The 26,289-nt window shown below is 42.5% G+C and overlaps 3 protein-coding genes across 4 annotated transcripts in view; 1 reads left to right on the forward strand and 2 right to left on the reverse strand.

The window, feature by feature from the left end:
- Positions 1 to 1,951: 1,951 nt before the first annotated feature.
- Positions 1,952 to 3,394, reverse strand: LOC141797396 (E3 ubiquitin-protein ligase TRIM39-like). The gene has a single exon (XM_074678711.1). It carries the CDS (start codon positions 3,383 to 3,385, stop codon positions 1,952 to 1,954), a length of 1,434 nt encoding a protein of 477 aa, XP_074534812.1. The 5' UTR covers positions 3,386 to 3,394.
- Positions 3,395 to 6,028: 2,634 nt separating this feature from the next.
- On the reverse strand, positions 6,029 to 7,426 carry LOC141797638 (E3 ubiquitin-protein ligase TRIM39-like). The gene has a single exon (XM_074679212.1). The coding sequence runs from the start codon at positions 7,415 to 7,417 to the stop codon at positions 6,029 to 6,031; it is 1,389 nt and encodes a 462-aa protein (XP_074535313.1). The 5' UTR covers positions 7,418 to 7,426.
- Positions 7,427 to 9,627: 2,201 nt separating this feature from the next.
- Positions 9,628 to 26,289, forward strand: part of il1rap (interleukin 1 receptor accessory protein) — a 46,262-nt gene continuing 29,600 nt past the window's right edge. The window contains exons 1-2 of one of the 2 annotated variants that reach the window (XM_074679208.1): positions 9,628 to 10,258; positions 18,599 to 18,684. In XM_074679208.1, coding sequence (XP_074535309.1) covers positions 10,257 to 10,258; positions 18,599 to 18,684 — 88 coding nt within the window. In that variant the 5' untranslated portion in view covers positions 9,628 to 10,256. The remainder of the gene's footprint in view (positions 10,259 to 18,598; positions 18,685 to 26,289) is intronic. The other variant, XM_074679209.1, reaches the window with a different exon arrangement.

The raw sequence follows: 26,289 nt of genomic DNA on the forward strand, positions 1-26,289 counted from the left end.
ACGATCATTTTCAGCTGCCATATTTGTCAACAGCTGTTCAGGCGTACGCCGTGATTGGCCCTGATAAGCACATTTCATAAATCACACGTCAACGTTGCCATAAGCTCATTTTTACACCCAGATCTGCGCCAAATCCCACACAAGACTGATAAATGAGAGCCAATGAGAACAGATTTTAAACCTACCTGGTTCCTCGTTGATCTGCCCCAGAGCTGGTGAGACTCCAACCACCACGATGAAGAGGAGTTGGAGATGAAGGGAGCCCTGCAGGAAGACAGTTAGCATGTTAGCATGTTTGCTTATTTTCTGCTGTTTGATTTGAAAAAGGAGGCAGAGGCCCAGTCTGAGGATCATTAAGTCTCAATTTCACTGTAACTAACAAGTCTTACTGAAGTCAGCAGAGACATGTCTGACCATGACACTGTGAAGCTGAAAAACATTATTTGTTCAGTTTAATAAGCTGCGGCTTTTTTCAGTGAAGTAATTTTGAAGTTGGGGTTTTGAAGTTTTTTCTTCCTAAATGAAACATTCAACGCAACTTTCCAATAATAACAAAGCATGTCTGAAATCTTACAGCTGTTGGGGTGAATTCGGCTCATGAATCATTCAGGAGGGAAGACTCAACCTTAACAGATGTTAACTTTTTGTGGGCGATGAGGTGTGTTTGTGATCGCTGGATTTGGACGTTATGTTGAATAAAAGTAGTAGCTGTGCTGATTTACAAGGAGGTTAGTGTTATGTTTGTACGCCGAATTAAAGGACATATAATATGAATTAATAGACATGCGTCGTTTTTCTCTCAGAGGCAGTGTGCGGGTAAAGTACGTCCATGTGAAAATAAATTCACACAATTTCAAATGCGCATATGTACAAGCGGCACTTCGCGCACGCGTTAACCGTCAAACGGGAGGGTAACCCGGGATAACACGGTGAAAACTTACAGTCATGCTCCGGTTCAGAGCCAGTGTCAGTAAATCAAACCTAAAACAGCCTGAAAAATCTAAATCTATGACTTCACTGGAAGGGTAACACAGAAAGGCACCAAACCCCATAGGAAAAACAGCAAATTTAAGAAAAACGTTAGACGCGGGACTCACATTGAGAGTTGCAATGTCGATCAGTGATTTCCCAAAAGCATGAGGCTCAGACCAGAGTCTGATCACAGAAAATACAATAATAATGTATGACTCAATTAAAACTTTTTTCATGTCGTAGATTCGAGTGTGTTTAGTTTAAAGGAGGGTGTTACAGTACATCTCTGATGTGTTGGCTCCCTCTAGTGGTGTCAGGTTCAAAGCACAGTTTCAAAACACCAAAGCAGGTAAACAGAACTGAAATCCACTTTTCTCACATTAGATGGGAGGAAATATTTGTGCATTAGATCTTCCTGAAGCTTTACTGTGTGTGTTTATTTAACAGACTTTTTAATTTCTTTATCTTACTCTAAAATGTGATCGAGGCACAATGAGGCACTTTATCACCTGTTTCAAGGGACACCTAAGGATTTTTACTTTTCTGTCTTGATGCCCAAATGCTGTAGCATGTGTGGAGCTAGATCTATATCTCCCATTCATTCTAATAGGGGGAACAGGAGAGGGCGTCTTTGGGGTTCAACGACTTTGAGGGCTTGTCATTCAAAAACCATTTCTGAAAAAACAGATTCCCGCAGAGCTTTTGTAAAGCAGGGCCAACTCTGTCATCTGAGCAAATTTCAAGCCGACATCATTTATGGCCTAGGAGAAGATAACTTTTAAAAAAGGCCCAAAAATGTGCAGCCCACAGGATCACCCACTGTGGGGCAGGGACGACTCTTCAGATCAGTGAAGGTGTTATTGATGTTCACACATCACAGCAACAGGTCAGAGTTCAACACCAGCATTTTATTTAGACCAACAACCAATCAGATCACAGATTACAGTAAACATTCAATAAAATCACATTTTGACTCTGATCACCATAAGAAGAACTGAGAAATTAGTTCATCACCATCATCATCATCCCATTTCTGTTCCACGCTCACAGAGACCTTCAGAGGTAAAATTTTCATTGGTTGTTCATCCCTTGTGTAAATGAGTGGAAACAGCTTCTCAGTGAAAGAGTGTGTGAAGGTGTGTATGTGTGTGTTCGTATCAGGATCAGAGAACGACAGCTGTCCTCTGTCCCAGTCCAGATTCACTCTGATCCTCTGGAGACAATTCTTTACGGACAGAACAGAGTCAGGACGGGATAAGGAGGCTGCTGTGTATTTACCACCAAAGAACAACATTACCCAAAATCCAGACAGTTTGAACCCCTCCTTCTGAACAGACCCTGATAAAACACCCAGGCTCCAGTGCTTATTGTCTCCAACCTCCACGTCCCAGCTGTGAGTCCCTGAGTTAAAGCTCTCAGAGCCCAGGACAGAGAACTTTCCTCTCTCTGGATTCTCAGGAACTTCCTGTTTCTCTCCTGGTCTCACTGAAGCCAGATCCTCAGAAAGGATGAGTTTAGATCCAGCAGTGTTTGGATCCAGAACCACAGGACTGTGGGAGACCATGTCCTTCATCTTGTTCCAGATGTTGAAGCTCAGGTTGCCCAGGTGTTTGGCCTGCTCTATCAGAGCTCCTGAGGGCAGCTGTGGATCCTCCAGCAGGGGGCGCTGCTGGACTCTTTCCACTGCAGCCTTGTAGTTTTTCAGGAATGAGACGTCTCCAGCTCTCAGCTGCTCCTCTGTGTCTCTGACTGTGTCTGAAAGAGCTGCTATCTCTCTGCTCAGAGCCTCCATCTGCTCCTTCATCCTCTGACTCTTCTGCTCCTCTTCCTCCCTCAGTGCAGACAGCCTGGCCTCCTCTTCCTCTTCTAGAAACTGATGAAGCTTCTTAAACTGCTCCTTAATCTGCCTCTCTGTGTGTCGGGCCTGGACCTGAATGTGTTGAGCAGTTTGATCAAACTTCACTTTAGCTCCTTCACAAACCTTTAACTTCCTCTTTAAGGGCTCCAGAGTTTCCAGAAGCTTCTTCTTGTGGTTTCCAGCAGCTTCATCGATGGGTCTGAATCTGTGCCGTCTGTGTTTCTCTGAAACTCTGCAGATGTGACAAACTGGCTCCTGATGGTCTAGACAGAAGAGTTTGAGTTTCTCAGAGTGCAGACTGCAGAGATCCTCTGAAGGTCTCTGACCTCCCTCCTGGAGGAAACTCTCACACAGATTCTTTAAAGCGAAGTTAAGAGGTGGCATTTCTTTTGAATTTCTCCTCTTACAAACTGGACACTCTCTGTCCTCCTTCTCCCTCCACCAGCTCTGCAGACAGTCTTTACAGAAGCTGTGGCAGCAGGACAGGATGACGGGATCTTGATAGACCTCCTGGCAGACCGGACAGCTCAGATCCTCCTCCAGTCTGGACGCCATTTTGTCTGAGAGCGAAGCTTAAGACGCAGCAGGCACGCAGCTTCAGGAAGTCTCTCCCTGAGCCTTGAAAGTTTCTTTCTCTTTGCTTCAAAGTTGTAAAAGTCTGATGGTAGAGTTCCCAGAGTTCCCAGTGTTCCCAGTGTTCCCAGTGTTCTCCTCCAGCAGCTGTCTGTCTTTGGTCTTAAAGTGAATCTGAGCGTCTGTCTCTCAGCGTCTCTCTCGGCTCAGTCAGGACAAATGTAAACCTGTTTCCTGGTAAGTCTCGGGTGAGTCAGGTAAGGGGGCGGAGCTTCTGCAAAATTAGAAACAAGTTGGAACAGCTCTTGTTGTTATTTCTTCAATCAAACTATAAACTTCTCAGTGAGTCAGAGTCCTCTCTAACAGCAGGTTCAACGGTTTCTGTCTCTTAAGTTTCTGTCAGCAGGTTGTTCTGACGTTGTGGACAGGAGCCAAGTCCTGCTGGAAAATAAAATCTGCATCTCTGTAGATAAAATATTAAAGTTTAACTTTTGAATTAACCAACTGAAATAAATGAACTTTATCACAATAATCTGTTTGAACATAAAGTTTAAAGTTTTGAAAATACTCCAGTTCCATTCAGTTTTTAGAGATAAACACTCTTTCATAGCTGATCAACAGTTCATTATTTCTTTAAAGGACAGACACCATTAAAACAGAAAAGGCTCCTTACGCCGGCTCTAAGTTTCAATTCGAACAGCTACAGGGTGCTTGTCAGTCACGTGACCTGAGCTGTGTCTTTGATTGGACAATCAATTGATCCTAAGAACTTTTTTAATGCCGTTATTTGGACAATTTCAAACGTGCATCTGTATAAGCTGCTCTTCATGCACGCGTTAACAGGCAAATGGGAGGGTTACCCTGGATAACAATGTGAAGATTTACAGTGGAGCTCCGGTTCAGAGCCAGTGTCAGTCTCTGTCTTGTTGCCCAAATGCTGCAGCATGTGTGAAGCTGGAGCTGTATCTCCCATTCATTCTAATAGGGGGAGATGAGAGAGCTTCTTTGGGATTCACCGACTTTGAGGGCTTGTCATTCAAAAACCATTTCTGAAAAAACAGATTCATGCAGAGCTTTTGTAAAGCAGGGCCCACTCTGTCATCTGAGCAAATTTCAAGCTGACATCATTTATGGCCTAGGAGAAGATAACTTTTGAAAAAGGCCCAAAAATGTGGCAAAATGTTATTTTGAAAGGCAAATTGCTGGCTTCCTGTTTGAGATAGGTCAAGGGTGTCAATGTGTGATTTTAGCATCCTAATGAAACAAGGATTTTGACTTTGGTTTGATCCCTCTACGACATTCCCACTGCTCATAAGAGCTGATTTAGTGTGCCTAGGTTGTGCTAGAGAGCACATTTTGGTATGTCGGGGGTCAATGCTGGTTTAATATTGAATTTTTCGTTTAATCAGAGGTTTGTGCCAAATTGGGCATTTTCCTCTTTTAAGCTTCGGTCCTTAATGAGAAATGACATGTTGGGATAGTTTTGTTTATTCTCAAGTTTCAATTAATTTTAATCATTTTGATTGGGTATACATTTCCAGCTTTAGTGTCAGGTTGATTTAAAGCTTTAGTGAAAAAAATGATCAAACAAATTTATTTACTTTTAATGTCTGTCTTTTAATCATGGGAAAAATTTGGCTAGTGTAAATTCTGATCGGCTGATGATCAAAAAAGTTAATTTAGAGCTGCGGTGAGCAGGTTTGTCTCACCCTGTCAGGATTCTGATTTGCATAATCAGCACAAAACTCAAGGACAGAACTGAGGTAAACTGCAAAAAGGGAAATCTAATGAAAAGTTTATGTCTGATATGTAGTGAAACTGTCTTATTAGACTTAATCTGAGCCACATCCACCTAACTAGTCCAGAAAAATGTCTGATTATAAGACATTAGAAGACAAAACTGACACCTGAATCTCTTTGAGCAATGGGTCAGAGACTATTTCTGTTTAGTTTCTTCCCTACTTACAAATTGAGACATAAATGAAGAGTTATGCAAATCAGAATTCTGAATTAACATCCGCCATCCTGTCAATTGCAGTTGAAAATTAATTTTGGTCATTAAAAAAAAACTCACTAGGTAACTTGGCCAGTGAGAAATGAGGCACCTTATCATCTATTTCAAGGGACACCTGAGGATTTTTACTTTTTTGTCTAGCAACCTAAATGCTGCAGCATGTGTGGAGCTAGATCTATATCTCCCATTCATTCTAATAGGGGGTCAGCTGAGAAGGCGTCTTTGGGGTTCACCAACTTTAAGGACTTGTCATTCAAAAACCATTTCTGAAAAAACAGATTCCCACAGAGCTTTTGTAAAGCAGGGCCCACTCTGTCATCTGAGCAAATTTCAAGCCGACATCATTTATGGCCTAGGAGAAGATAACTTTTGAAAAAGGCCCAAAAATGTGCAGCCCACAGGATCACCCACTGTGGGGCAGGGACGACTCTTCAGATCAGTGAAGGTGTTATTGATGTTCACACATCACAGTAACAGGTCAGAGTTCAACACCAGCATTTTATTTAGACCAACAACCAATCAGATCACAGATTACAGTAAACATTCAATAAAATCACACTTTGACTCTGATCACTATGAGAAGAACTGAGAAATAAGTTCATCATCATCATCTATTTCTGTCCCACGCTCACAGAGACCTTCAGAGGTAAAATCCTCATTGGTTGTTTTTCCCTTGTGTAAATGAGTGGAAACAATTTCTCAGTGAAAGTGTGTGTGAAGGTGTGTATGTGTGTGTTAGTATCAGGATCAGAGAACGACAGCTGTCCTCTGTCCCAGTCCAGATTCACTCTGATCCTCTGGAGACAATTCTTCACTGACAAAACAGAGACAGGATGGGATGAGGAATCTGCTCTGTATTGACCACCAAAGAACCGTATTCTCCAAAATCCAGACTCAGTAAATCTCTCCTTCTGAACAGACCCTGATAAAACACCCAGGCTCCAGTCTAAACTGTTTCCAACCTCCACGTCCCAGCTGTGAGTCCCTGAGTTAAAGCTCTTAGAGCCCAGGACAGACCAGGTTTTTCCCCTCTCTGGATTCTCAGGAACTTTCTGTCCCGCTCCTCCTCTTGCTGAGGTCAGATCCTCAGACAAGATGAAGTCTGGTGCAGCAGTGTTTGGATCCAGAACCACAGGACTGTAGGAGACCATGTCCTTCATCTTGTTCCAGATGTTGAAGCTCAGGTTGCCCAGGTGTTTGGCCTGCTCTATCAGAGCTCCTGAGGGCAGCTGTGGATCCTCCAGCAGGGGGCGCTGCTGGACTCTTTCCACTGCAGCCTTGTCGTTTTTCAGGAATGAGACGTCTCCAGCTCTCAGCTGCTCCTCTGTGTCTCTGACTGTGTCTGAAAGAGCTGCTATCTCTCTGCTCAGAGCCTCCATCTGCTCCTTCATCCTCTGACTCTTCTGCTCCTCTTCCTCCCTCAGTGCAGACAGCCTGGCCTCCTCTTCCTCTTCTAGAAACTGATGAAGCTTCTTAAACTGCTCCTTAATCTGCCTCTCTGTGTGTCGGGCCTGGACCTGAATGTGTTGAGCAGTTTGATCAAACTTCACTTTAGCTTCTTCACAAACCTTTAACTTCCTCTTTAAGGGCTGCAGAGTTTCCAGAAGCTTCTTCTTGTGGTTTCCAGCAGCTTCATCGATGGGTCTGAATCTGTGCTTGCTGTGTGTCTCTGAATCTCTGCAGACGAGACAAACTGGCTCCTGATGGTCCAGACAGAAGAGTTTGAGTTTCTCAGAGTGCAGACTGCAGAGATCCTCTGAAGGTCTCTGACCTCTCTCCTGGAGGAAACTCTCACACAGATTCTTTAAAGTGAAGTTAAGAGGTGGCATTTCTTTTGAATGTCTCCTCTTACAAACTGGACACTCTCTGTCCTCCTTCTCCCTCCACCAGCTCTGCAGACAGTCTTTACAGAAGCTGTGGCTGCAGGACAGGATGACCGGATCTTTATAGACCTCATGGCAGACCGGACAGCTCAGATCCTCCTCCAGTCTGGACGCCATTCTGTCTGACAGTGAAGCTGAAGACGCAGCAGGCACGCAGCTTCAGGAAGTCTCTCCCTGAGCCTTGAAAATTTCTTTCTCTTTGCTTCAAAGTTGTAAAAGCCTGATGGTAGAGTCCCCAGAGTTCCCAGAGTTCCCAGTGTTCTCCTCCAGCAGCTGTCTGTCTTTGGTCTGAAGGTGAATCTGATCGTCTGTCTCTCAGTGTCTCTCAGAGCAGCTCTCGTTGTTATTTTTTCAATCAAACCGTTAACTCTCATCATTGGGTCAGAGTCCTCTCTAACAGCAGGTTCAAAGGTTTGTGTCTCTTTCTGTCAGCAGGTTGTTCTGACGTTGTGGACAGGAGCCAAGTCTGAAAAACCAACTGAAACAAATGAACTTTAACACAATAATCTGATTTATTGAGCTGAAGCTGTAGCTTTGATTGTCCTCTGGAGTTTTTAAAGTACAGATTATTTAATCCCAGAGATGATTTGTTCTCTTAACTTCCTCCTGATTGTAAAGATGGAGTGATCTGTCTCTGTCTCTGGCGGTGGTCCAGGCCGTTGCTGCGGCTCTGATTGAGGGTTTTTATGTGGGAATCAAACAGAGCTTAGTGGATGTCATTGTTAACTGGCCTTGTTAAAGGGACGTTATTACACTTCCATCTCATCAAAGGATCCAGCACAGAGGGCAACGGCTCCATTAAAACCCTGAAACTCATCTGAGCCCAACGCTTGGTGCAGAGAACTAGAACCGTGATTAGAACCAAACGAGCCGTCCGTTCCCTGTACGACTGGTGCCAGAGCTTGGTCCGCATTGCTGGCAGTAAGTCGGACTCGTTTCCTCGTACTCTGAGGGTTGGACTTCGCCAGGGCTGCCCTTTGTCATCGATTCTGTTCATAACTTTGATGGACAGAATTTCTAGGCGCAGCCAGGGTGTCGAGGAGGTCCGGTTTGGTGACCTCAGGATTGGATCACTGCTTTTTGCAGATGATGTGGTCCTGTTGGCTTCATCAAGCCGTGATCTTCAACTCTCTCTGGATCGGTTAGCAGCCCAGTGTGAAGCGGCTGGGATGAGAATCAGCACCTCTAAATCCGAGTCCATGGTCGGGGATGAGATCCTGCCCCAAGTGGAAGAGTTTAAGTATCTCGGGGTCTTGTTCACGAGTGAGGGAAGGATGGAGCGAGAGATCGGCAGGCGGATTGGTGCAGCGTCAGCAGTAATGCGGACTCTGCACAGGTCTGTCGTGGCGAAGAGGGAGGCAAAGCTCCTTGTTTACCGGTCGATCTTCGTTCCCACCCTCACCTATGCTCATGAGCTTTGGGTAGTGACCGAAAGAACAAGATCGCGGGTACAAGTGGCTGAAATGAGCTTCCTCTGCTGGGTGGCCGGGCTCTCCCTTCGAGATAGGGTGAGAAGCTCGGCTATCAGGGAGGAGCTCAGAGTAGAGCCGCTGCTTCCACCCTCTCTGAGGTGGCTCGGGCATCTGACGAAGGTGCCTCCTGGACGCCTCCCTGGTGAGGTGCTCAGGACACGTCCCACTGGGAGGAGACCCCGGGGCAGACCCAGGACACGCTGGAGAGACTACATCTCTCGGCTGGCCTGGGAACGTCTTGGGATCCCCCCGGAAGAGCTGGACGAAGTGGCTAGGGAGAAGGAAGTCTGGGCTTCCCTGCTTAGGCTGCTGCCCCCACAACCCGACCCCGTATAAGCGGAAGAAAATGGATGGATGGACATGTGATGCCCACTTTTACCCTGACAAATCAGATTCAAAGGGTCCACTTAGGGGAAAGTGCAAATTTGTTGAATGATCTAATACACAAATATTTCCTCTCATCTAATGTAAGAAAAGTAGATTTCAGTTCTGTTTACCTCCTTTGGAGTTTTGAAGCTGTACTTTGAATCTTACACCACTAGAGGGAGCCCACACATCAGAGATTTAGCCTACTGTAATAGCCTCATTTGAACTAAACACACTGAAGTCTAATACATGGAAATAAGTTTTAATTGATTAAAATATTGATGATGTGTCAGGTTTTATTCATTCCAGACCTTAATAAAAAGGATCTCCTAAAAACAAGGCTCCACTGAGGCTGGGACAGAACCCCTTTTCCTTCAGTCCCATGTCTGAGTCCCCCTGATCCTCAGCAGTGTGTGTGTGACCCTGACAGGTTGTAAACACACACATCAGACTATGTGTTTTCTCTGTTATCAGACTCTGGTCTGAGCCTCATGCTGTTGGGAAATCACAAATCGATGTCGCAACAGTCCGTGAGGAGGAGGAGGAGCGACTCCCGGAATACAGTCAACCTCCACTTCCTACATGAACACAGAAACACACACAGACACACACTCGCAGGAGCCTAAAGTCCCTTTCTGGTGTTTTCTGCAGATTTCTGACACAGAAAGTTCAGTTTAACTTCTATCAGTCTGTTCAAACTTCAGTTCAGGTGTTTGTTTACCTGTGTGGCGTCCCTGTTTGGTGTTTTTAAGACCAGTTTAATCCTAAATTGGTTGAAATAAGTGGATTAGCACGCGTGTCTAACCCGGGCTCGTTAATAATCCGGACAGCCTCCCCGCGCTCAGCTGGAAGACTTCCCAGACAACCGGAGCCCAGCCCGGTGCCCCGCCGCCGTTACTCCTGGAGATTTACAGCCGTGATCGAACCCTGACACGCGGCTGTTAATCATCAGAGCCCCGCTGCTCCCGGTGCCGCGGTGCTAACCGGAGAGAGAGTGTGTGTGTGTCTGCTGCAGGACTCTCCCTACACACGCTAAACACACACCTTCACACATCTGCACCCCGACTGGTCCAACCCTCCCGGACTGACACCGAGCAGACCTCCCAGACCTGCTGTCAATGTGAGTCCTGCTTCTAACCTTTTTCTTTTCTTAAATTCGCTGTTTTTCCTATGAGGTTTGGCGCCTTTCTGTGTTATCCTTTCGGTGAAGTCATAGATTAAGATTTTCAAGGCTGTTTTAGGTTTGATTTACTGACACTGGCTCTGAACCGGAGCTCCACTGTAAATCTTCACCGTGTTATCCCGGGTTACCCTCCCGTTTGCCGGTTAACGCGTGCATGAAGAGCCGCTTATACCGATGCGCGTTTGAAATTGTGTGAATTTATTTTCATGTGGACTTACTTTACCCGCACACTGAGTGTGAGAAAAAAGTGACACATGATAATTTATCTATATTATATGTACTTTAATTCGGCGTACAAACATAACACCAACCTCCTTTTAAATCAGCACAGCTACTACTTTTATGCAACATAACGTCCAAATCCAGCGATCACAAACACACCTCATCGCCCACAAAAAGTTAACATCTGTTAAGGTTGAGTCTTCCCTCCTGGATGATTCATGAGCCGAATTCACCCTAACATCTGTAAGATTTCAGACATGCTTTGTTATTATTGGAAAGTTGAGTTAAATGTTTCAGTTAAGAAGAAAAAACTCCAATCAGACATGTTTGAAGCAGCATTTCCTCCTCTCAGCCTGTGCTCTCCATCGATCCAGTCTGATAATCAGATTATCGTCAATCAGATCAGTTTGGAGGCTCTGCAGTGATCAGCAGAAAGCACTGCAGTCCACCTGCTTCTTCATCATCATCATCTCCATCATCATCATCATCAGAAGAAACAGCAGCAGGGGATGAAAGAGCCGGGCAGAGGAAATAGTTCTTCACTCCTAATCATCAGACGTCTGATTTTAATTAAAGCTGAAGCTAAAAATGTTTCCTGGAGGACAGGTGTTAAAGGAATCATGAAGCTGCTTCATCAAGAATTCCTCCCGTGATTTTAACTGCACTGCAAAAAAACCTGTAGCTTCTCAGCTGACTTTGGTGAGGCTTGTTAGTTACAGTGAAACTGAGACTCAGTGATCCTCAGACTGGGCCGTGGTGGTTTCCTTCGTTGATTTGTGTGTGACTCCTGGTTTCTGTCTCTAAAGTGAATCCTCTGTGAACAAAGTGCCTGCAGCTGTCAGCGATGATCTGATGATCAGACACTAACTGCTGACGCTTCATATCACAGCTTCAGTAAACAACCCACAATCCTTTGGGGCCCAGCTTTAAGGGGGGTTAACTGGCATCTCTGTACCTGTAGCACTCATCACCCGTAAACAAACACACACACATGGGGCTGATCCAGCTTTATTGAGCTTCATATGGCAGGCAGCACGTGCATGTGTGAGTGTGTGTGTGTGTGTGTGATGGATGAGCTTGTAGAGCAGCTCCTGCTCTGTATGTCCCTCCTGGGATCCACTAGCTCTGCCTGATCGTCCACCATGACACATTATCTCTCCGTCTGTCTGCTTCTCTCCATCCTCTCCTCCTCCGACTCTTTTTATTCAAACACACTCTGCCAACCCCTCAGCTCTCTGAGCTTCAACAACAAGTCAAAAACAGTTAGCCACCTCTCTACTGTTTCTATTTCATTCTATTTCTTTGATAACATTCTATTGCTTTTATTGCTGTCTGTTGCTCTAATAACTAGGGGTGAGTATCGGCAAGAACCCCACGATACGATAATATCACAACATTTTACACAGTTAACTTTTAGATTGAAAAAAACTTTTCTATTTCATTGTGTTTGAAATAAAGAAAGTCAGATGCAGATTTTCACATACACTCAACCTGAAAACATAAAGTGCATCAAGTTTGTCACTTAAACTCCTGTGATGGCTCTTCAGCGCCATCTACTGCAGTGGAGGTGCGGAAAATCTATCGTACTCCCAGCTTACCTAAAATATGGATTTTTATTTTTACAAAAATATTTGTATTTTATCACAGGTTAAGTATTGCAATATACTGCCGTATAGAAATTTCCTCACATTTCTACTAATAACATTCTACTGCTTTGATCTCATTCTGTTGTCGTAATAACATTCTGTGATTTTAGTAACATTATATAACCTCTATGAAATTCTATTCTTTTGATAATATTCCATTTCTTCAGTAATTTTCTAATAATTTGATAAGTTTGATTTCCACCAGGGGGCGACTAAAGGTATAGGTCAGAAAATCTATTTCCCCAGTCATTCCAGATGGGCTGTGGTCGAAAAGACATTGAAAAACCTGGTAGAAATGTTTCTCACAGTTTATTGAGATGAGGTGATTTGAAGATATTATTTGGCTGCCTTGTGTTCAAGTTCTCTTTTTTCTGAAGAGGTTCGCTGTGATTAGTTATAAGAGGTTAAAAACTAGGTTTTACGAACAATGATTGACAGCTGCCATTCATGTGTATTTTTTCAGGGATTGTAAAATATGTTGGGAGGGAGAGTCAAGAGGAGATAAGACCCTTTAGATTAGAAAGATACCCACATAAAAATACACAGTATTTTTCATATTAGTATATTATATATATATATATATATATATATATATATATATATATATATATATATATATATATATATATATATATATATATATATATATATGTATATATATACAAATATATATATATATATATATATATATATATATATATATATATATATATATATATATATATATATATATATATATATATATACATATATATATATATATACATATATATATATATATATATATATATATATATATATATATATATATATATATATATATAAGGGGTGCACCAATCACAATTTTTTGGCCGATCACAGATCTTTAAAAAGACTGTCCTGCCGATACCAATTTTTAGTCTTTTATTTTCTATAACTTACAGCGTATACCTTCAATGTTTCAATCTTATTTTATTAAAAATCATTGAACAATACCTGTAAAACAATGAAATCTTTATAATTTAACTTTAACAACCGATAAAGTGTCCTGAGTTTTGGGTCTAATAGAAAAAAGCAAGAATGGCTGTCTGCCAGACCTTCCTGGTGGAATATAAGATCAGTTTTATATGTAAGTAGGGATGTGTACTGAATTAGGTACTTTTATAGGTACTGACCGAATTTTGTCAAAAGTACTGAGTACTGATTCATGTAAAACCAAAAGGTACCATGTTTAGGTACCTAAATGCATCCTTGTGACTGTGAGAGAGTGGGATAGTAGGAGATTTTCCATACTGGACATGAATGCAGCATTACAAGGTTATATATTGAAGAATAAATATGTTAAATTGAACATTTTTAGTATTTTATTTTCAAATAAATTGATATTTTATAGGACATAAACTCAATAAAAGTACTGAAAAGTGGTACCGTTGAGAACCGATACCGATTGCCAGGAACTGGGCATAGGTACCGTATCATTTCAAATGTGAAAGGTACCCATCCCTATATGTAAGGATGGGCCGATCACTGATCCCCCAAAATTTAGGGGAATCGCTACTGACTGATTGGTGCATATATATATATATATATATATACAATATATATATATATATATATATATATATATATATATATATATATATATATATATATATATATATATATATATATATATATATATATATATACACACACACATACATATATATTAGGGGTGTAACAGTACATGTATCCGTGACAAACCGCTCCATAAGGCCGTTCGGTTTGGTACAGTGCTGTATTCGAACAAGTACAATAAGTTTACGTTATCCGCTGCACACGGCTCTTTAATATTCACGTGAGTACTCGTCTATGATTGGCTGAGCAGGCAAGGTGTTTTAATATTCATGAGGAAAGTGGACTGTGATTGGTGCTTTGCGATCATGTGCATATCATGTGGACATGACGTCTCACGGTGAGCCAATCAGAAGATGAATATCAAAGAGCTTCCGTAGCCACAGGAGCTTGTGTCTGAATTGTGAATCATGGCTGCTGCTAACGACCAACCAGAGCTTGAAAAGCCTCCCCCCTCGCTGTATAATGGCAAGTTTTTGGTTTTTATAAACATGCTAAACAGGCAAATGGTTTTGCGTTGTTCCATACTGTACCGAAAATGTACCGAACTGTGATTTCTGTGTAGCATTACACCCCTAATATATATTTTCATATATACATATCCACTCAGATTCTCCCTTATAGTCTGTACTGCACAGACTTTAGCTGCTAAACAGCTGTCATTTACGGCGCCTGTAACGGGGGTATTTTTCCTTCAAAACCGTACAATGGTAAATGACCGAGCCATGCTTTCCACTCTATACACAGTCAATGCCTCTCCCAGCTGTCATTGGACTGATCGCCAGTCAATCACAGGGCTGACACAAAGACAGACAACCTTTCATGCACACTCTTACACTTATGGGAAATTTAGGTGACAAATCAGCCTGATGAGCATGTTTCCTGACTGTGGGAGGAAGCTGGGGTGTCTAGAGAAAACCACACATACACGGGGAGAACATGAGAACTCCACACAGGAAGTCCCACAGTGCTGGGAAACAAACTGGCGACCTTCTTGTAGTGAGGCTGTCAGTAAACATCTAACTTATGAGTTTATGGTCTCAGTCTCTGGTTTCAGTCTCCTTGGACCCAACATGATGTTCAGCAGTCAGTGATGGTCCCTATAGTCAGACTGGGGCTCCTGGGTCTCAGGTCTGACCCTCCCCACAGCCTGGAGTCTTCCTCTGCCGTCTCAGTCCCTCACCTCCTGGCACCGCATCCACTCAATCCTGATAAAAAGCCCAAACCGGCCAAAACCGCGTCTTAATGAGAGGCGACAGCGTGTTAATGGAAAAAATCCTCTCTTAAGACGTTTTCCTGTGAGACTGCTGTTCAGCTCTTTGTTTGATGAAGAGGAGGATGAGCTGAGAGGGCAAACACAACAAAATAAAAATCATTGAAAAGGATTTTTCAGCACAGCATCATTTTTAAATACACTGAAACTGATGGAGGTGAAGGTCACCATCATCCCTCCATCTCATCTTTTATAAAGAGCAGATTAATCTCACGTGCGTCCATTACCCCCTGCTGCTGCAGCAGATTTATGAAGGAGTGCTGACGTCAGGATGAAGAGGAGGAAGAGGAGGAGGCGTGAGAGACCTTCTCTAAACCAGGTTACACAGAAAAGACTCGGAGTTGTGTGGAAACCTCTGACACAGCTCCACTTCCTCTCTGAACACTTTGTTCACGCTCTCTGAGAAATGTTTGCCCAGCTGTCAGATCAGATCAGCTAACACGGGGCACTTCAGGGATAATCCAGCTCTGTTCAAACAAAAATAATCCCATTAATCCAGCTACTTTTCTTATGTTTAGGGAAATAACACTTCTCTTTGGGCTGAAAGACGGAAAGTCTGACTGCGGCTCCAGGCCGCTCAAACCACAATCAGACGGATCCTGATGACTTTCTGTTCTGCAGGTTTCAGATGAAGGCAGGAACTCTCTGGTCACCATCAACACGTTTTTTATTTTTTTTAACCCACGACACTTTTTTTCACTCATGTTTTCTGCAGCACTTCTTTGTGATCCTGGTGTCTGAGACCTGCTGCCCCTGGGCCACCCTGTTAGAATAGAGCTGCTCGATTAACCATTGAAAGATTGTGATCAGAGTTCACAGTTTTTAAGTGATTAATGTTCTCGCTCTGGTTTTTACGGCACAAACAAAGCACAAATGAACGGTCCATTTGGAGCAAATGGGGCGCTGGGTGAACTCTTGATGACCTATAAAATAAATACCTTTTTCGTCATCTTTGTATTTGGAGTGGATCATTACTTTGTATGGATCATTGTTGGTCATGGACACCAAACTTTTTGTGTCTTCAGTGATATTTTTCTCCTTTTTCTCCTGTTTTTGTCTGGAGATCCTACATGTAACCATGGCTGCATTGTTTACATGTGAAATCATCTGTTAGCAGCCTGTAGCATGTCAATGCTAACTGGTGCTAGGCCAGATGTTAGAAAAGTATAGAACTTTATTGTCATTGTAACAAGTATAACGGCATTTAAGTGACAGCAGCAATCAAGAAAACAAAAGTAAGAAAGTGTATAGAAAGTGTAAAAAGCTCCATCAGAAAATAGATGCTGACAGCTTGTCCATCATTGTCCAGTCAGCCAGCCTCCACCTCCACAGGGTCCAGGACTGAGCTTCTTCAGCAGTCTGTTCAGTCTCTGTCTCCTGGATCCTGTCTGCTCACAGCAGGTGAAGCTCTTCCAATGTGGAGTTGGTGTCTGGTGTTAGCTCTGTTAGCCATGTCTGTGAATAACATGATGCTACTCTGCCCTCTGGTATTCCCTCTGTTGCTGGGTTAGCACAGCTAGCTCGTCCATCTTATTGGAGATAGATCCTATGTTCCCAATAACGATGGATGGAAGGACAGGTCCATGTCGTCACTTCTTAGCTCACACCTGAGAACGTCGTCCTCACCTCCTTCTCCTCACTTTGTGGGGAAACATAAGGCCTAGCACCAGTTAGCATTGACATGCTACAGGCTGCTAACAGCTGAGTTCACATGTAAACAATGCGGCCATGGATACATGTAGGATCTCCAGACAAACACAGGAGAAAAAGTCGTAAAAATATCACTGAAGACAAATAAAGTTTGGTGTCCATGACCAACAAATGATCCATACAAAGTAATGATCCACTCCAAATACAAAGATTACAAAAAGAGACAAAAAAATTACAAGAAACGGACAAAGAAGAGAGAGCTGCTGCAAAGGCAGCCATAGCCAACAGGGCGGCGCCTAGCAACCTCCCTTTGTTTCCCCACAAGGTGAGGAGAAGGAGGTGAGGACGACGTGCTGGTTCTCAGGTGTGAGCTAAGAAGTGATGACATGGACCTGTCCTTCCATCCATCGTTATTGGGAACGAAAGATCTATCTCCAATAAGATGGACGAGCTAGCCATGCTATTCACAGACATGGCTAACAGAGCTAACACCAGACACCAATGCCACATTGGAAGAGCTTCACCTGCTGTGAGCAGACAGGATCCAGGAGACAGAGACTGAACAGACTGCTGAAGGAGCTTCGTAAACAAACGCCCCCTAAACACAGCATTGCCTTCTTCTTCAACCAATGGCAAAGCGTCTTAAACAACTGAGGGCCTGCTGCTGCTTACTTGAACGACTTGGGAGCAGCCGGACCTTACGTCGTCTGTTTTTCCTCAGCTAGCTTAGCTTAGCAGAAACAGTTCCCCAAGAAAACTCTGATCCAGGATTTCCACATTCATTTTTACCCAAGAAGCACTGAACATTCAACATGTTATATATACTAATGTACCAAAGACAATAAAGAAAACGTAACGCTGGCTTGATGCTAATGTATATGGGAAATTGCATTGATATGCTAGCTGTTAGCATACATCAATAAAACTTTGGTCTGTTGAAATGCAGAAAGTCATTATGAGTCTTTCTGGGATTTTAAGATTAAAAACGGTCAAACAGTGTTCATGGGTCCATGCAGTTCTGACGCAAGGAATTCTGGGAGTCTGGGTGATGGGGTGTGTTTTTAACCCTTTCCTAAGACGCATCTTAACAGAGAAAAGTGTCCACTTTGGATAAAGTTGTGCAGTGGACCACAACATCAACTCTGTGGGAATGAAATTAACAGGATTGGGATTTCCTCTAACGTTAGCTAAAGTTAGCCTAGCATTAGCCTAATTTTAGCTCCTAGCTTTGTTGTTCATCGTGTCTTTTTGTTTGTTGGAAGTTTATTAGCCTGTTTTGCTCTAGTTTTTGTTCTTTAGTGATCATACATCATTGTTAGCTGTTGTCCAAAGGGCACTAGTTAAGCTCATGTTAGCTTCTAGAGCTTAGCTTCATTAGCTTATTTGTAATTGCCAAGATAACAAAGGTTTGCTAGCATTATGCTAATCCAGTGTAAATACTGTAGCCCCAAACTAACAGAGACACACTCCTCATCCTCATAGCAAGGCGTTAAAAATATGTTGTTGCTAAACTCTTGCTAATTGTAGCCAATAATTCAGCTATTAGCATAACTGCTTCTCCATATCAGACTGATTCACTGACATAATCAACTTTTGCACATGACAAAAAAAACACATTTTATTAAATATTTGTAGGATACCTTGTAGTATGTTCACGTAGCTTTGGTCAGAGGCAGTGGGTGTGTGCTGCAGCTGGCACTGAGCCAAGTAGGAGGAGCCCAGTTTGGATGTTGTGTTCATGAACAAGTAACAAAAAACTCTGCAGATGATACCTTTAAAAATGTAAAAGTATTTTCCTTTCTCATCAGTTTCAGAAACTTTCAACTCAAACAGCAGAAACTGAGAAAATACAGCAGCGACACTTGCTAACTCTCTCTTTGTGTCTTCCTGCAGGGCGCCCTTCATCTCCACCCTCCTCCTCCTCTTCATCGTGGCAGTTGGAGTCTCACCAGCTCTGGGTCAGACCAACGAGGCAGGAGGTAGGTTTAAAATCTGCCTTCACACCTGCTCAGGTTTTATCCAGACCCTGCAGGTCCCTCTGAGTCCTGCTCTGTAATGAGCGTCTGTAATAAAAGCCTCTCTTCTCTCTGACCTTGAACTCTTAGTGTTTTTAGCACCGCGTGGCTTCATGCTTTCTGCATGTGTGAAGAGCATTTAAAACCTGAGATATGACAGTAATAAAACCCACCACCTCCCACATCCTGGAGCTTACAGCAGGTGAAAAATCCTCTCCTTCATTTGGTGCAACTCTGCAGAAAGCGGGGTTAATTAAAGCCGAGGCCCTCGCCCCGTGGGACGAGGAACGGATGGATCCGGAGAGGGGAGGGTCATTTGTAAGGCTGTCTAAGTGTGGAGGGAAGGACGGGGGGAGGTGGGTTTGGAGGAGGATGGATGGATATCAGGAGAGGAGCAGATAGTGAGGAGGATGGATGGAGTTGATGGGATGTGGTTGAATAACGTTTGGTGAAATTGAAGGAATCCTTCGGGGGTTTGGGCGATTTCACTGACAAACTGCAGAGAGATGCTCTGAACGAATGTTCAATGAGCCTCAGCTTCACATCAGGAGGAGACACATGTTTACTGTAGTTACATGATTTAAAACCTGATCTGAAATACTTTGAAACAAAACTGGACCTGATTAATTTTCTGCTGCAGTACCGCCAACGGCCTCTAGGACAAATTTACAGGAAGAGTGATTCAGCGTACTGTAACTTTCAGGGTAAAAGTGGAGGCCATAAGTCTTACTCTGAAAATCAATAGTCTATATCAGACAACTAAGACCAATCAGGAAGTCTAACCACGTCACTTGGACATCAACATTTGAATGTCGGCTTTTTGGGCGTCAAGTGGACGTCTAAGCAGGAAGTGAGCCCACTGAGCAAAGAGACGTTCAGAGACATCCTTTTATTCTCATTTTGGACGTCTGACTTTAAACATAAGTTTTGAATCAAAGTAATATTTTTTTTGTTTGTTTCTGTTTCCTGTTTCCCATTCCAAAATGGTGATGTGTTTTCCTGTAGAGGTTAATTTTCCTGTAGCGTCATTTGGCTCAGCAGCAGCGATGATGTGGAGATGTATAACCAAAGGGCAACATCCGGTTTAGAGAAATGAAGCCTATGAAGAAGTGCTAAAAGTTGCTGTTCACCGAGGATCCACAGGAAGTCACGTACACACCCGGACAAAAAATACAGACTTTACTGTGTTAAAAAACATATATATAGTCTGGTTAAAAAAAACAGCTTGGGTCTAAAACACTAATTTCAGAATCAAAATCATAATCAGAAAACTTTCATTTCAGTTACATCCCTTTCAAGACATAGAAGAAAACAAACATGGGGAAACACAGAAATGAGATGAACCAAGGAGCTGCTAGTCCCCAGCGCCCCTTTGCAATAGATATGAAAAAACAACATTAGGAGAAGAGGGGGGTCCAATTCCAGACTATTTCCAACAGGGGGCGCAGTTTGAAATCAAGAAAAAACACCTCAGCATATGAGAACATGATAACAACAGACATAACTCGAAGACTTGCACAAATGTCACTGTTCAGCCACGGAGGGGTACGCATCAACCCTGCAGCTGAACTGTAACGGAGCCAAAGAAGGCGTTGAGACCAAGTTATGTGTGCCATGTGACTTCACTTGTGTGTATGTGTAAGCCCATGGACTACATCCCCACCCAGACTCAACAATGTCCACCATCTGATGGTGGCTGTTGAGACGACCTCGAAGAGTTCTGATCCAGAGACAAGTTCACAGGAGGAAGGTGGGGGTGGGAGGGGGTAGAGCATCTGTCTGCATACCATCCAGGAGAGTAGAGTAATATATAATGTAGAATAAACTGGATTATTTCAACCTCTTTGGGACCCATACAGAAAACCAACGAGTATTCCTGTTAGCTAATTAGTAAACGTATAATTCACAGGCTCAAGGGCCTGTCTCCACTAACAGCATTTTTGGCACTCCGGTCAAAATACTCATTTATGCATCAAGTTATATCTGGCAGTATGGCTCCCTGCTTTTCCATGAGTCTATGTGAAATGCCAAACCCTGAGGTGATGGAGACCACACCCTCCCTCTTTCATTTGAAAACATAAAAAACCAAGGCAGGGAGAGCAGCAGCAAAGAGCCTCAGGGTCCAGAAAAGAGCGAGCATCAGTGAGGAGACACTCACTCTGTATGCTGACGACTCTCCACTGTTTCTTTAACATTCACAAAAAGGTTGTAACAGGCTCTGTTGATCTTCTAGGACAGGTTTGTATTTTTTAAATGTTTTAAAGGAACAGGAAAAAAAATGCTCCCTGTAGTTTGTCTTTTATTCCACCTTTCATCAGTTTTTGGACGGGACGTGTGTCTTGACTCTGAAAAGCCCAGGTTGAAACTTAAACCGTCATGAGAATATGAGCTTTTAACGAGAGGTTGTAGATGGTTGGATAACCTGTGTGTGTGTGTTTTTATCTGTGTGTGTGTGAGGAGGTGGTGCAGGGTGGGCCTGGAGTGCTCGGGGTGAATTGGGGGGATGAGGCAGGAGGTATTAGGGTAGATGGATGGATGGAGAGTGAGGGAGGAGGAGGAGGAGGAGGAGGAGGAGGAGAAGGAGGTGGATGGATGTTGGAGAGGGTTTTAATAGAAAGACTAATACTCCAGCTGGTAAAACCTGACAGGTCAATTACCAATACACACACACACACACACACACACACACACACACACACACACACACACACTCTCACACACACTGCGCAGGGGGTGTGCAGAGCCTCCATTAATCCAGCGCTCAGCGTTCAGGATCCCGAAGAGCCAGCAGGGATGAATCTGCCCCACAGTAAGGGGTCTCAAACTGAGGCTGTGGGCCGTTAAAAGGACCCCTGTTCGAATCTGTCCTGGTTTTGTGAAAAAGGGTTCTTGGTGTAGATCTTGGGGTGGTCTAAATGGTGGTTTAGATGGTATCTAGTTGTCCTTTGGTGCCTCTGAGGGTATGTGAGGGTTTTCCCTGAGGTCCCATCAGGCCTTTGAGACACATATGGATCTCAGCTTCTTGAAAAGACTCCCAGGGTGTTTCAGGAGGTTTAAAACCTCTGATAGGTGGTGGTCTTCTGGGGTGGGTCTTATGTAAGTGGTATTTTGTGGATTTGGGGGTCCTCCTTAGAGGACCTCTTGGCAACATTTCATGTAGTTCTTTAAGAAGTATTGTTTGTTAAAGATCTTCCCTTTTCTCAGAAGGTCCGTCCTTAATATGAAAGCCTGGAATCAGAAAATTAGAAGGCCTGTTAGTCCTTAAATCAGAGGGTATGTTGATCAGTATATTAGTTCAATGTGGTTTTTATTCTGGCATCCAAACTAATTTTCTGACTAACAGGCCTTCTGATTTTCTCACTATTAGACCTTCTAAATTAAGAACTAACAGGCCTCCTGATTTTCGGACTAACAGGCCTTCTCATTAATGGATTAAATGCTGCAAAGTCCTGTACTCATGGTGGATTCAGATAAGATAAGACTTCTTATCTTGTCTTGATGTTGGGTTTCTGCTGATAAAATTTTATTAACATTTACGGGTCTCGACCTGTAAATGTTTTTGTAAAGTGTCTTGAAATAACATTTGTTATGATTTGGCGCTATACAAATAAAGATTGATTGATTGATTTTCTGACCAACAGGCCTTCTGATAAATGGACTAACAGGCCTTCTGATATGCGGACAAATAGGCCTTCTGATATTCTAAATAAAAGGCCTTGTAATTTCTAGAGGTGTCCCAGTCCGATATCAATATCGGATATCGGTCCGATATCAGCAAAAAAACAAATATCGGTATCGTATCGGAATGCATCTAAAATCTCCGATATAAGCAGTCCATTCCAGACTCCACTCCTGCTGTTTTTATTTGATTTATTTAGGTTATTTTCTGGGTTTTCTTATTTATTCTTTATTTTATTCAATTACTATAATTTTTTATGTTTAATGTTAAAATTTCTGTTACCCATTGGTTAATAATAAGTGGTCAGTTTTTCCTCATACCTACTGTTGCTGACTACTGTTCTTTGTTTGAATAATATCACTTAACCAAGCCTTTTCTAACATGACTTACTACAAAATAAGTCATAAAAGTATGCATGTTTAATGCTGATATTGTATCGGATTAATATCAGTATCGGCTAATACTCAATGCTGCAGTATCTTCAGACTAACAAGCCTTCTAATTTACTGACTAAAAGACCTTGTGATTTTCTGACCAACAGGCCTTGTGATGTTCGGACACTAACCTTCTTACCAATGGACTAACAGGCCTTCTGATTAATGGACTAACAGGTTTTCTGATGTACGGACTCAAAGGCCCTCTAATACTATGTATAAAAAAGGCCTTGCAATTTTCTGACTAAAAAGCCTTCTAATTTTCTGACTTAAAGACCTTGTGATTTTCTTACAAACAGGCCTTCTGATATTCTGACTAGCAGACCTTGTGATGTCCAGACAACTAACTTTGTTATATATGGACTAACAGGCCTCCTGATGTACTGACTATCAGGCCTTCTGATTAATTGACTAGCAGGCCTTCTAATTTTCTGACTAACAGGCCTCCTGATTTTCTGACTAGCAAGCCTTGTGATGAACTGATAACAAGTCTCTTTACTTATGGACTAACAGGCCTTCTGATCTATGAGCTCACAGCCTTTTAAAGTCCATGGAGTGGCAAAAAGGTCGCCAGCTTGATTTGTGAGTTCCTTTATCACTGCCGGTCCAGTCCTCTGGGGGGTTCAGGAGGCTTTTCTTGGAACTGAAGCTGTTTTTTCTTAAATCTCTCACCAGATTTCATTCTACTGTACCTCCAGAGGAGAATCAGGGAATCTTCTTTCCTTGGGTTTTGTTGACCATTTGTCTGGTTTCTCTTTTGCTGCTCCAGAGCTGAACCAGGGGGAAAAGGAGTGATCACTTCCTTCCTCTCTTTAAGGATGATGATGGTCAACAGTCTAATTTAGGAGTCTGCCATCTCTATCATTATCACTTCATCCTCCATCCAATGAACTCATCCATTCTTAATGAGGACTTCAAAGACCTGCAGCGTGTGCATATGTATGTGTGTGATTGATTAGTTAAAGACTGTGAGTCGAGCTGAACCACCAATCGATGAAATCAATCAGCAGAAAATGTATCTGAGATCATTTTGTGTCTCTGGTCTTAAAGGGTTAAATTCACGTTGGGGGATTCACAGTCTCCTTTTTTAACGAGATCATTAATTAGACATTTGTTATCCTTCCTCCCTGAGGCGTAGTCATAAACTGGGTGATAAGAGACTCAGCAGATGTCGCAGCAGAAATCAAACACCAGCTTTTTATCCAGGAGCTGTTATGCTGCCGTCAGTGATTCAGAGAGGACGGACTCCTCTCCTACATCTCCAGTTTGGATGTACTGTCTCTTTAAATCCTCAGTGTTTGACCTCAGCAGCGTGCTCAGCAACAGCAACAGCAACAAGATGTTGCATTTGTTTGAAGATGGATGAAACTGACTGGTTCCTGATAAGTTGCAGACTGGTTGCTGAGTGGTTGCTGATCAGTTTCAGGATGGTAACTGATTAGTTACTGACTAGTTCCTATTTTGTTGCTGATCATTTTCTACCTGCTTGCTTACTGGTTGCTAGTTGATTATGGTGATTTTGATTATGATTGTTGCTGATTGGTTGCCTACTGTTTGTTTTCTGGTTACTGACTGGTTGCTAATTTGTTAATGATTGGTTGCTGACTGTTTGTTTTTTCGATTTACATAGTTGTTGCTGTTTGCTGCCAGGTTGTGTTCTTGTTGCTGACTTGTTTTACAACCATTGCTGATTTGTTGCTGATTGGCTGTTTTTGCTTACTGCCTGGCAACTGATTGGTTGCTGACAGTTTGCCTCATGATTGCTGACTGGTTTATAAATGGTTGCTGAATTTCTGCTGATTTGTTACTGATTGGTTGGTGATGAAGTCTGACTTATTTTTTGGGCTGGTGGCTGATGAGTTGCTTATTGGTTGCTGACTGTTTGCTGTCTAGTTTCTGACTTGTTGCTGGATGTTTTCTTGATAACCGCTGGGTTGTTATTGATTGGCTGCTTATTATTCACAGCCTGGTAAAAAAGGAGTTGCTGATTTATTATTAATTAAAAACTGATTAATTTGTCTTGTTTATTGACTGGTTGCTGGATGATGGCTGATCAGTTCCCTATATGGTTGCTGAGAAATTGTTGCCCCTTTTGTGTTGTAGTTGCTTTCTGTTTGCTGACTTTTTACTGACTATTTTGTGGATAGTGGCTGAGTTGTTACTGACTGGCTGCTGACTTGTTACTGGCTGGTTGTTGATTAGTTGCTGCCTAGTTGCTGACTTGTTACTGACTGATTTGTGGATAGTGGCTGAGCCGTTACTGACTGGTTGCTGACTAGTTGCTGACTGCTTACTGGATGGTCGCTGATTTGTAAATAATTGGTTGTTGACTTGTTGCTGGATGTTTTCTTGATGATTTCTGGTTTTTCATTGACTATCTGCTTATGAGTCACAGCCTGGTAATTGATTGGTTGCTAAATGTTTGCTGGCTGGTTGCTGACTGGTTTGTCTATGGCTACTGCCTGGTTGCTGATAAGTAGGGATGGGTGCCTTTCACATTTGAAACGATACGGTACCGATACCCGGTACCTGGCAATCAGTACCGATACTCAACGGTACCACTTTTCGGTACTTTTTTGAGTTTATGTGGTAAAATATTTTAATTTGTTTATTAATAAAATATATATTTTTTTCAATTTAACATGCTAATTCTTCCATATATAACCTTGTAATGCTGTGTTCATGTCCAGCAAGGAAAGTTGTTTACTCTTCCACTCCCTTACAGCCACAAAGATGCATTCAGGTACCTAAACATGGTACCTTTTGATTTTACATGAATCGGTACGCGGTACTTTTGACAGAATTCGGTCGGTACCTATAAAAGTACCTAATTCGGTACTCATCCCTACTGATAAGTTCTGATTTTTTAGTGATAAGGCGCGGAATGGTGGCTGATAAGTTGCCTATTTGGTTCCTGGGAAATTGCTGACACCTTGGGTAATGATTGCTTTCTGTTTGCTGACTTGTTGACTGGTTGCTGACTCGTTTGTCAATAATTGTTGACTGGTTGCTGACTGGTTTTACAGTAAGAAAACTTTGATTGGAGGATTTTCACAGTGTACTGTCTTTAATTTGTCTCTAACTGTACTCTGTGGATAGAGTTATTTTTGTAAACTTCTTAAAGAGACAGTAGTCTTTGATGATTTCCTGTTGAGCACAAATGCAGGAAGTGACCTGCTTCTGTCCAGCTTGACCTCAGGGCAGTATGAAGCTGTGTTTGTTCTGTTGTGGTGTACCACAGGGTTCACTCCTGGAGCCTTTTCCGTTTTAATTGTGTTTGTTCTTTAAAGAATTAATTAACTGTTGATCAGGTATGAAAGAGTGTTTATCTCCAAAAACTAAACAGAACTGAGTGTTTTCAAAACTTTAACACCATTAAATGAGATATTTGAGTTGTTAGTCCTAAAAGTTTGGATTCATAAATCTTTTTCAGCAAAACAACAGATTTCATCTCTC

The sequence above is a fragment of the Halichoeres trimaculatus genome, unplaced genomic scaffold, assembly GCF_033239565.1.
Source record: "Halichoeres trimaculatus isolate MK-OKI-2021-1 unplaced genomic scaffold, fHalTri1.1 fHalTri1_scaffold_9, whole genome shotgun sequence".
NCBI lineage: Eukaryota > Metazoa > Chordata > Actinopteri > Labriformes > Labridae > Halichoeres > Halichoeres trimaculatus.